This window comes from Cetorhinus maximus, chromosome 14 (assembly GCF_964194155.1).
Source record: "Cetorhinus maximus chromosome 14, sCetMax3.hap1.1, whole genome shotgun sequence".
In the NCBI taxonomy this organism is placed as follows: domain Eukaryota; kingdom Metazoa; phylum Chordata; class Chondrichthyes; order Lamniformes; family Cetorhinidae; genus Cetorhinus; species Cetorhinus maximus.
The window spans coordinates 93,896,829-93,908,929 of record NC_135892.1 but is presented as its reverse complement, the minus strand read 5'-3'; the positions used below and the strand labels follow the sequence as shown (position 1 = coordinate 93,908,929).

General features: G+C 47.2%; 1 protein-coding gene across 2 annotated transcripts in view; it reads left to right on the top strand.

Annotated features, from left to right (window-relative positions):
* Positions 1 to 12,101, top strand: part of kmo (kynurenine 3-monooxygenase) — a 369,659-nt gene that overhangs the window by 51,900 nt on the left and 305,658 nt on the right. For both annotated transcript variants that reach the window (XR_013578721.1, XM_078557265.1), the window contains exons 12-14: positions 1,848 to 1,930; positions 9,253 to 9,354; positions 9,474 to 9,533. Coding sequence is in view for 1 of the 2 variants with exons in the window: in XM_078557265.1 (XP_078413391.1) it covers positions 1,848 to 1,930; positions 9,253 to 9,354; positions 9,474 to 9,533 (245 nt within the window). In the remaining variant the exon portion in view is untranslated. The remainder of the gene's footprint in view (positions 1 to 1,847; positions 1,931 to 9,252; positions 9,355 to 9,473; positions 9,534 to 12,101) is intronic.

Genomic DNA, 12,101 nt, shown 5'->3' with positions numbered 1-12,101 from the left:
TAAGTGCCACTTGACAGCACTGTTGACAACCCCTTCCATCACTAGATCAAAAGTAGGCTGATGGGGCGGTAATTGGCTGAGTTGGATTTGTCCTGTTTTTGTCCTAATTTTTCTGGACAGGACATATCTGGGCAATTTTCCACATTGCCGGGCAGATTCCAGTTTTGTAACTGTACTGGGACAGCTTGGCTAAGGGTGCAGCTAGTTCTGGAGCACAATTCTTCAGTACTATTGCCAGAATATCGTCAGGGCCCATAGCCTGTGCAGTATCCAATTCCTTCAGCCATTTCTCGATAGCACGTGTAGCGAATCGAATTGGATAAAGACTGGCATCTGTGATGCTGGGGACATCGGAGGAGGCCAAGATGGATCATCTACACGACACTTTTGGCTGAAGATTGTTGCAAATACTTCAGCTTTGTCTTTTGCACTGATGTGCTGGGCTCCCCCATCATTGACGATGGGGTTATTTGTGGAGCCCCCTCCTCCAGTTATTTGTTTCATTGTCCACCACCATTCACCAATTCTCTCATGAATAGGCACTGCAGGATTTTCTGCCTATTAAATGGATGGAAAATCTTCCAGGGTTCTTATTTCCATATCTGAATTCCTAAAATGTACACTTTTTTTTAGGTGCTATGCATGTAAATGTAGAAAATGGATTCAGGCCAAGGTCTTTGTCCTGACCAACTACTGCTGGTCACATACAATCCAATGGTTTAACAGAGTAAAAAAAAAATTGCAAGCTGAAATATGCAGTTGAAATCCAAAAAGCACAACAGTTTCCTCAGAACTGAATTTCTTTAAATATTACTGAACCCAATCCCACTTTCTTCTACTTAGCATGGTTAACATTGCATCTAGGTCCTAATGACATTATTGGATCCTAATTTGCATCTATTTATGAAGTAGCTGCCTGCTTATGGTGGACACTTTGCCTGCATAAAGTGCAGAGAACAGAAAATAAGTAGGAATGGGGTGTACTCCCAAGCTTAAACTGCACAGGTGCCATTTGTTTGCTAAATCCATTGGCAGCGCATTGCATAATATGTGAGATGATCCCAATTTTGGTCTCGAAGGAGGTGGAGTCATAACAACTGAAGGAAGAGGTGACCTTGACCACCACTGGCAGTGCTGTTCCTCTGGCGCAGGCTGCCTGCAGGTATTCTTACACCTGATGGTACTGCTCTGCAATTGCCTCCCTGCTGATCCAGAACATTCAGCCTTCCATCTGATGCAGTTGTTAAGATATGCTTGCCTAATTAAGTTTGAATGTTCTGCGCAAGAGCAGAGAGCGCAAAGAGCAAACGTGAATAAGAGAACATAAAAGCAAAATACTGGAAGTGCTAGAAATCGGAAATAAAAACAGAAAACGCTGGAAAAACTCAGCAGATTAGGCAGTGCCTGTGGAGAGAAGCAGCATTAACATTTCAACCTTGAAAGTGCCTGACTGGAACTAAATACCGTCAGACCATGCAAAAAAAAAATGACACGGGGCTCACATCGGTTCTACAACCAGTCGGAGAGACCCCTGTCACCCACATTAAATCCCAGCCACTAATTCTCCTTCAGGATTTCAGAAGAGGGGGTGTTTTACATAAAGTATCTGCTCCCAGGCACAAGAACAAAGGAAAACTGAGCGACTGGTAATGATATACAGGATTATACAGGAACTCAGATAATACACCACCGCAGCAATGTATGACCTAGGTGAATTTGCGCATGATATGCTATAATCATTTATTCTGAAATTGACAAATCATTTTGCCAGTTGAGCAACTCGCTCGTTTATGTAGAAAATGAGTACCCTTCCTAAAACTAATTATATAAACATTTCTCCATTGCAGCTATATGTCTTCCAGAGTTTTCAAGGTTGCGTGTACCTGATTGCCATGCTATAGCTGATCTGGCCATGTACAACTATGTGGAGGTATGTGGAAAATGGCTCTAAAGACACTTTTATAATAAACCCTTTAATTTTGTGACAGGCTTTCATGTTAGAAAATCTAGAATTTTTTAATGCTTCAGAGTCTTAGGGCAGAATCATCCCAGGTTTGCACTAGTGGGCATTATAAAGACATTTTACCTGCCGGGTGCAATGGCAGATTTTCGCGCCATATTGTCCCCTTCCCGGCGGGTCCCACCTCATTAATAATGCGTTCACAGGAAACAAGCCGGATAGCTGGCGGGCAGGCTCGGATTTGAACGCCTTGCCATGACCTCAATGCTTCCTCGCTCCGGGCACCATAGTTAAAGTGCACCAGGGTGCACCTACTTCATGTCTACAGACCAGGACTGCTACAGGTGACAAATGACCCTGAAAGCAAAGGTGGCAGCAGCCCCTAAATTTAGTGATGCCTTTCTGGGGTGCTTGCTGGAGACATAGAAGGCCGCCACAAACTCCTCTACCCCTGCTCTGGCCGCAGGAGGTCCACCAGAGTCACCAATCCAGCCTGGGAGGCGGTGGCAGCAGTGGTCAATGCCAACGGAGCACAGAGGAGGTCAGCCATCCAGTGGAGAATGAGGATGAATGATCTCATCCGTTTCACCAGGGTAAGTCAACCATCTCATCACTCTCAATGCTCAAACCCATCACACGTCCACAGGGATCTCACACCGCAAGGGACAACACCACTAACTCTCACACACACCCCCACATCTCCATCAGGCTCATATCCTCTGGAGCTCGCGTCCTCATCCTGTCCGTGGCTCCGCTCACCACACAACCATTCCATGCAGTGCCATGTGTCCTGCTCACACTCTCTCCATCTGTTTTCATGCAGGAGAAGCTGGCTCAAAGCAGGAGGGAGAGATCCTAGACTGAGGGTGGAGTGGCCCACATTAGGCCCCTCACTCACTTTGAGAAGTGTGCCATCGGGCAGACCGGTGAGGACGTGGACTGTGCATACGGCGACAGTGAGGTCAGCGGTGAGCACCCACGTGAGGATCCTGCACCACATCATCCCTCTCTCAACACAACTGTGAGTGCTCTCTCTCCTGCTTTTGACTCTGCTGCCATGCACTAATCATCTCTACTTCGGTTCACAGGGAGCTCTGCCAAGTGACAGATGCCCTCAGCCAGCCAGTCCTTCAGCTCCATCCAAGTCCTCACCTCCAGCCAGGAGGAACTCTCCTCGATTGAGGAGCTGGAAATAAGCAGCCTGGAAGTGTCACAGCGCTTACCCACACCCTCCACCAATGCAGAGACACACACCTCAGTGAGATCTAGTTCTAGAGCAGGTTTGAGTTCACCGTCTGGTGGTCATTGCACGGACACGTGTCCGCAGCAGGAGGAGGCAGGTTCAGCCGAGCTCCCCGCCACTTGGAGGACTGCTGGGGAAGAGGCATCTTTGTCCGAGTCAGATGATGAACTACTGGATTCGGCCTTCCAACTCATTGTGGAGAGTCAGCAGAAGGCGGGGGAATATCACAGAGCTGTTGGAAACCCTCAACAGAGTGGCACAGGAGTCAGAGGACTGCACCCGCCTGCTCTCTGATGAAGTGGTGCTGACATGTGCTTGCATGGAGACCTCCATGGGAAGGATGGCAGATGTCATGGTGACTCTGGTCCAACAGAATGCAGAGTTGAGCGCGGACCTGCACTCTATCACGATAGCTATGAGTGAGTTCCTGCAGTGGCTTCGGCTTTCCAGAGGATGCACACCAAAGCTGTCAGAGGCAACAGGGCCAACTCGAGGGAAACGGGGCACCATGACGTCCCTCCAGGTGCTCCTGCCCCTCGGGGAATACGGCCGGGGCCCACAAGCACCTGAAGAGAGGAGGAGTGGAAGCTGGACACCCCTGAGTCATCCACAGGTATCTCAGAGGCTGTCTGCTCCTTCCGAGTCCCCTTTGCCTGTGACCCCCCCTCATCCTCATCCTCTGTCACCACAGAGGGAGCAGCTGGCCCATATGTGGACAGCCAAAGCAAGCTGGGACCTTCAAGGCCTCGGTTTTCCAGAGGAAGCATACCGAAGTCGTTAGAGGCAACAAGGCCAATCATTGCACACCCTCACCCTCCCACCCTATTGGCTCCCTCTGCCTGTCTCCCATTCACCATTCCCTCCTACCATGCCTACCCTGAGTTTGCTCCCCAGGAGGTAAGCATTGACTGCACATACCCCTCCCTTGCATGTTAATCTGGATATTGATTGGATCAATGAAGAGTGCAGGAGGGCATGCCAGGAGCAGCACCAGGCATACCTAAAAATGAGGTGTCAACCTGGTGAAGCTATAAAACAGGACTACTTGCGTGCCACAGAGCATAAGCAGCAAGTGATAGACAGAGCTAAGCGATCCCACAACCAACGGATCAGATCTAAGCTCTGCAGTCCTGCCACATCCAGTCATGAATGGTGGTGGACAATTAGACAACTCACTGGAAGAGGAGGCTCCACAAATATCCCCATCCTCAACAATGGAGGTGTCCAGCACAGCAGAGCAAAAAATAATGCCGAAGCATTCGCAACAATCTTCAGCCAGAAGTGCCAAGTGGATGATCCATCTCAGCCTCCCCTGGACGCCCCCAGCATCACATGCCAGTCTTCAGCCAATTCAATTCACTCCATGTGATATCAAGAAATGGCTAAAGGCATTGACTACTGCAAAAGTTATGGGCCCTGACAATATTCTGGCAATAGTACTGAAGACTTGTGCTGCAGAACTTGTCACGCCTCTAGCCAAGCTGTTCCAGTACAACTGGCCTCTACCTGGCTATATGGAAAATTGCCCAGGTATGTCCTGTACACAAAAAGCAGGACAAATCCAACCCAGCCAATTATCGTCCCATCAATCTACTCTCGATCATCAGTAAACTAATGGAAGGGGTCATCAACAGTGCTATCAAGAGGCACTTGCTTAGCAATGACCTGCTCACCGATGCCCAATTTGGCTTCCGCCAGTGCCACTCAGCTCCTGACCTCATTACAGCCTTGGTTCAAATATGGACAAAAGAGCTGAACTCCCGAGGTGAGATGAGAGTGACTGCCCTTGACATCAAGGTCACATTTAACCAAGTGTGGTATCAAGGAGCCCAAGCAAAACTGGAGTTAATGGGAATCAGGGGGAAAACTCTCTGTTGGTTGGTGTCATACCTAGCACAAAGGAAGATGGTTGTGGTTGTTGGAGGTCAGTCATCTTAGCTCCAGGACATCACTGCAGAAGTTCCTCAGGGTAGTGTCCTAGGCCCAACCATCTTCAGCTGCTTCATCAATGATCTTTCTTCCATCATAAGGTCAGAAGTGGGGATGTTCACTGATGATTGCACAATGTTCAGCATCATTTGCGACTCCTCAGATACTGAAGCAGTCCATGTCCAAATGCAGCAAGACCTGGACAATATCCAGGCTTGGGCTGACAAGTGGCAAGTAACATTCGCACCACACAAGTGTCAGGTAATGACCATCTCCAACAAGAGAGAGTCCAACCATCGCCCCTTGGTGTTCAATGGCATTACCGTCATTGAATCACCCACTATCAATATCCTGGGGGTTACCATTGACCAGAAACTGAACTGGACTAGCCATAAAAATACTGTGGCTACAAGACAGGTCAGAGGCTAGGAATTGTATGAGGAGTAACTCACCTCCAGACTCCCCAAAACCTGTCCACCATCTACAAGGCACAAGTCAGGAATGTGATGGAATACTCCCCACTTGCCTGGATGAGTGCAGCTCCTACAACACTGAAGAAGCTGGACACGGTCCCGAACAAAGCAGCCCACTTGATTGGAACCACATCCACAAACATTCACTTCCTCCACCATCGACGCACAGTAGCAGCAGTGTGTACCATCTACAAGATGCACTGCAGGAATTCACCAAGGTTCTTTAGACAGCACCTTCCAAAACCACAATCACTACCATCTAGAAGGACAAGGGCAGCAGATAGATGGGAGCACCACCACCTGGAAGTTCCCCTCCAAGCTACTCACCATCCTGACTTGGAAATATATCGCCGTTCCTTCACTGTTGCTGGGTCAAAATATCCTGGAACTGCCTCCCTAACAGCACTGTGGGTGTACCTACATCACATTGACTGCAGTGGTTCAAGAAGGCAGCTCACCACCACCTTCTTAATGGCAACTAGGGATGGCAATAAATGCTGGCCCAGCCAGCGAAGCCCACATCCCGTGAATGAATAAAAATAGGAAAAAAAAATTCCACCCCCCCATTACTCCCTCCTCCACCTTTTACTCCTTCCTCAACCCTTACCTCCTCCGAACTCCCTCCTCCCCCTGGACACCATCCCCCCTCCAAACTCCATCCTCCTAACCCGGCCACCTTCCCTACTCCAAAATCCCTCCCTTACACATTCCTCCGCCCCTTACACCTGCCCGCCCCCCCCTCCTCCCTGCACTTGCAGCATTCTCCCCTTTTACACCCTCCTCCCCCTGGACACCCTCCTTACCTCTCCCAACCTCATCCCCCCCGACACCTTCACAGCACCCCCTGCCAACATCACCCCCCACCCTGACACCTTTTACCCCAACCCCACCCCCCACCTCTGGTATATTGTCCTCTCCCACTCACACCTAGATCTTCCTCTCCCCGCCGCCCCTTCACTGATCATCCATACCAGCCCATATCAAAGTCCATGACGTTCGGAAGCAGGCCCGAAGCATGAACAGAGACCATTGAAGATGGTGCGAGCCCATGGTAAAATCCATGAAGGTGAGGAGCCTCAGCAAAGTCGAAGCTGCTGCGTGTAGACCGCCCACCTTCCGAGAGCTGCTTCGCAGTGGGTGTGCATGAGGATCCATCCAGCATACGATGCACATGTTTCTCCAGGGTCCAACATCTACTTCTCCTTGGATGTCTGTGATCTGAGCAAGATCCTAACAGTAAGTCCTGACTTCTGCACATCACACTTGTCCAGGCATGCTCTGGACCACTGTGTCTTCCTGCCGGAGTAACGGTAAATTGGGCGTGGTGGGGGGATGATTCCGGGAAGGTCTTACTTTGCATCCCATTAGTGGGATGCAAATCAGGTTCACGCTGGCCTCCAGCGGTATTTGCGATCACCGTCGGATGATCCCACTGTGATTTCCGATTTTTGGCCTTCTCACCACATTGTCCGCTCATGCCTGCCACCAATGGGAGTGGCAGATTTTCTGACGGTTGATTTAGACTAATAGTTCTCAATGCAACACAGAGGAGCAAATGAACATCTACAATCATCCACATAATGTGTCCGCAGGTTTTAGTTATAATACTGTAGGCAGCTGACAGGTGTAGACAAAGTTCATAAAAGAACAACTTATTCTAGTTCAAGCTGAAGTGGATCTTTTTATTTTCTCTGTGGTGGTTGGATTATTAATTGCTTCCCAATGGCATTTGATTGCTTTATTTAAAAAAAAAGGGGCGATATAGTTTGATCTCAACTTTGTCATCAATGCATAGCCACAAAAATAATGAATAGAGGCCCAGAGACACCTACAGCATAAAGCGATTATCTTAGCGGGAGGCAGACACTGCACAGAGTGCTGCCCACCTGTTGATACTGCTTAGAGGCCTGGGCTTTGTTTACATGCAGCTGGTCAGCTGTGGGCATCAAGTGGACATACTGCTGTAGCCCACAAGTTATGGGAAGGCCAGAAATCAGCCAACTCCCATGCTAAACCAGCCAACAATCAGAGCCAGAAAGTTAGGGGGTAATCATAGTTTTACAGTGCAACAGAATCATTTTGTTGACCCAGGAGGAACACCCCTCCTCATCTAGGCCTTGCCAAAAACATGTTTTTAAATTTCCTGAGCCATTTTCTGAGTGGCGCTCTTGTAGTTAGGCTTAACTAATGCCCGGTACAAAAGGGTGGATCAAGTGCTGCCAAGGCTGCATCCATTTGTACATCAAAATTGTGGTCAGGGTGCAACATGTTGCAACGTGCCTGCTGCCTGAAGTGGGTGGTAACTTTGGCCACTAATCTCAGGACCCTAACCAAAATGGCAACAGCCAGAGTGCCAATGTAAATTGTTTTGTTGATGGGGTGTGGCTGTTGTTAACAAGGCCAGTGTTTTTTGTCCATCCCTAATTGCTACTGCTCCCACAGTGCTGCTTGGTGGGGAGTTTCAGGATTTTGACCCAGGGCAGTGCACGATTGACAATATATTTCCAAGTTGGAATGATGTGTGACTTGGGAGGAGAACTGGCAGGTGGTGGCATTCCAGGTGGCCTGTTGCCCTTTACTTCTAGGTGGTAGAGGTCATGGTTTGGTGATGCTATTAAAGATGCCTTGGTAAGTTACTGAGGTGTATCTTTTAGATGGTACACATTGTAGCCACTGCGTGCCAGTGGAGAAGGGAGTGAGTGTTTAAAATAAATGGGTGGGGTAGTGACTTGATGACATTTTAAGGTTACTACCATCCAGTTTATATCTGGCAGTCGGCCCTTAAAGTTGTCTTTGAAGTTTGCTGGTATTTCACCATATCAATCTATCCCTACATCTTTCACTTCTATTCTTAAACAAATACATACCCCAGCTATGTTTTTTGAATGACTTAATAATAGATACAACATTAAAAGAGGAAATACTTTTTTACACACTGCATGGTTAGGAGCTAAAATCCCAAGTGGTGGAGGCAGATTCAAAAAAGGATTGGCCAATTATCTGAAGGCAAAATAATTGGCATGGCTACATATAAAAGGCCGGGGGGGGGGTGGGTGGGAGTAGGTGAGTTACTCTTGCGGAGAACTGGCAGGGACACGGCAGACTGAATGGCCTCCTCCTGTGCTATAACCATTCTATGATTCGAGCTTTTTGTTGCACATTTGCTTCTCATATTCACTACTCTGATGGTTATCAAGATAGCCAATGAGTAGCCCTAGGGATGTTAAAGATATAATTTACATTATTTTGAATGCACTTAGTACTGTTCAATGCAAAATCACTAGAAAATGTCCATTTAATTTGCAACATAACTACAAAGATATCCAATGGAGATCCAAATAAATCCAATATTGTATAATGAATTTTGGTTCAAAGCTCATTCTTTTTGATACACTTAAGTCTGTACTAGCTGTGTGGCGCCAGCTGTCTCAAACTAGTTTCTTTAGAAAATATTTGCATTTCTTCCAGCAAAATCAAATTAAGCCTTGGCAGAAGACTCCAGGGCTGGCATCTGCTGCGAATATCAATTGATCTTTGTACTCATTCTATTTTATTCTACTAATCAACATGTAGCAATTTGTTGCAATTTTTGGTTCCATGAAGTTTGCAAAGTTATTTTAAAGGTTTTAATTTCTGTATCTTTTCAGATGCGTAAGCATGTGAACTCAAAGTGGTTTATTTTCCGCAAATATGTGGATAACTTCCTCCATTTCTGTATGCCAAGGACTGTTGTGCCCTTATACAGCATGGTGAGAGATGCATCAGTTCTCAAACTCTGTACACTTGTTGTAACCTGATGTAGATTATGGTGAATTGGGAAAACACATTTCAAGGTTTAATCCTCTCCATTACTTCTATTTTATTTTAGGTGACTTTTACCAGAATACGTTACCATGAAGTGATACAGCGGTCAAAACGGCAAAGCATGGTATTGTATGTTTTTAGAGGTCCTAATTTTTAAAAATTATTTTGATCCTTATTTTACAGGGTAGGCAAGGATTCCAATCAGAGGTGCAATTATTCTGTGTTAGATCCAGTGCATGTACACATTGGTGTATAGCCATTGTGTTTCTATAGCTCATTGTTGACCACCTTCAAAAAATCCTTCCTGGAATTGAATCTGTTTAATGTACATCAATGCACACTTTTTGGCTCCCTATCATATTACACACCAACTGAAGGGCAATGAGCAAATTTACTCAAACATGCTTTCTAGCCCACATTGCCTTAATGGAATGTACTATAAAAGTGAGATTAAGATAGTGGAGAAAAACACTAGAGATCCAGTACAGATCAGAGAAGTGGACATTGAAAGGAGGTACTCATCTGTTTCATTCCACCCAGCAGCATGTATATGTTAGCGTGCTTCACTGGTGTATTGGTGGTGATGGAGGAGGAGGAGAAGGGGGGAGGGCAAGGCTAATCTATATGTAAGAGAGGAGGATCACCAGCACCCATCTAGGGAATGTGCACCACAGATGACTGAATTAGCTTGATCCCACAAGAAACAATGTTTAAAAAGGTTATTTCTTACGAAGGAAGCGATTGATTACTTTTACTTGGATCCAGACCTGCTATCACTGAACAACATTAATTGTTTGCAAGCAAAAATAATGACCATGTCATAAGCTGCTTTCAGTCTATAGCTCACTAGTGCATTGCAGAAGTGATCATGCCCGTTTAACTATGCATTAAATTCTGCACTAAGATTTGGAAACAGCATTAACAAAAAAGGCTGGAAAGGTTTTATGAAAGATATAGCATTTCCCAGACACTATCGTGTGATTCCTCAGGTGATTATTCAACTACCTCTCCAATGGTCCTCAGTTGATAGAGCATCAGGTTCTTAAATCTCAGGGACATGGGTGCGTGTCAAACAGGTTGATGTGGCATGTCTAGTGTGTGAGTGAAGAGAGTTGGCATGCTTTTAGCTTCTGTGTCCTAGTTTACTCCTCATTTTCGGACTACACCACGAGCTGATAAAATGCAAAAAAGAGAGCCTAGGGTGTAAGTCCCTCCCTGTCATTGCACAGCCTCTCTGTCAGCAAGTCCTCAACTGTGCCTCCTTGTGGCAACACATGGAGACTGGGTCCCTGATGTGTCCAAGCTCAAGCTTCAGAGGAACTTGGAGGAGGTTAGGACCCTGGTGCACAGGCCCACTGGCATGTGGACATGCCCAGGCACTCATGAACCAAATGCCCAGCTATGGGCAAATAGCTTCACTGCTTGTGGGTACATCAGGAAAGTTGAAGGTTAAGGGAGTAAACCCTGACAAAAAATCTGGAGGGGTCTCCAAAGGCAGACTAATGTCTAAATATGTCATCTTTCTGGAAATTCCTGCAACAAGCTGGAGCCAAACATACTACTTTGCATTCCTTTGGACTCAACTCGGCAATTCCTGACAATTCGGCAGCCCAGGACCTCCACACATTTTGTCCAGGTTTGCACCCTGGAGGGGACACTCCAGTTTCGCTGTGATGTGTTAAAACAACATAGGAGACAGTTATGAGTAATAAGCCCAACTCGGTTGGCATAGAGAATGGGTGCTACAGGCTGTCCCCGACAATGGGAGAGACTATTGTGTCTCACTAGTCAGCCACCACTCACCTCAAGTCAGGCAGCCCCTGATTAGTAAGGTGCGGACCCACCACGGTCCACTTGCTTCAGTGGGTTTTTGGAGCTTAGAATTTCTGGTCAACAAGTGGACGGAATCCATCGCAAGGCAAACAAACAAAACAAACAAACTATCAATGCTTCAATTGGCAAGCTGTGAGATCAGCAGGTGCACGGGATTGACAGACAACTTGCGGCCGGTTGATAACACATGCAAGACAGCTGCGAATGACATGGAACTTGATAGACTGAATGTTGGCAGGGCTTCCTTACAAGAGACCAGCTCGCCGAGAGCGGATCACTGACAGAAAAACTTTACACATTCATTTTTTAAATTCATTAATGGTATGTGGGTGTTTCTGGCTAGGCCAGCATTTATTGCCCATCCCTAATTGCCCTTGAGGAGGTGTGGTGAGCTGCCTTCTTGAACTTCTGCAGTCCATGTGGCATAGGGCAACCCACAGTGCTGTTAGGGAGGCAGTTCCAGGATTTTGACCCAGCGACACTGCGATATATTTCCAAGTCAGGATGGTGAGTGGCTTGGAGGGGAACTTCCAGGTGGGGTTCCTGGGTGTCTGCTGCCCTTGTCCTTCTAGATGGTAGTCATCGTGGGTTTGGAAGGTGCTGGCTAAGGAGCTACTGCATGGTTCAGGGACATTGTCTGTGTGTAAACCACCCACCCTCACTCACTCACTCAGCCAACCTCGGCACTTGCTCACTCACTCAGCCAGCCTCGCACTTGCTCACTCACTCAGCCAGCCTCGTACTTGCAATCACCCAAGCTCACTTAGTCCCCTCCCTCTCCCTCACTCACTCTCCCTCACCCTCACTCCCTCACACGCCTGCCCTTCCTTCCTTACCCTCCATCACCCAAACTCACTCC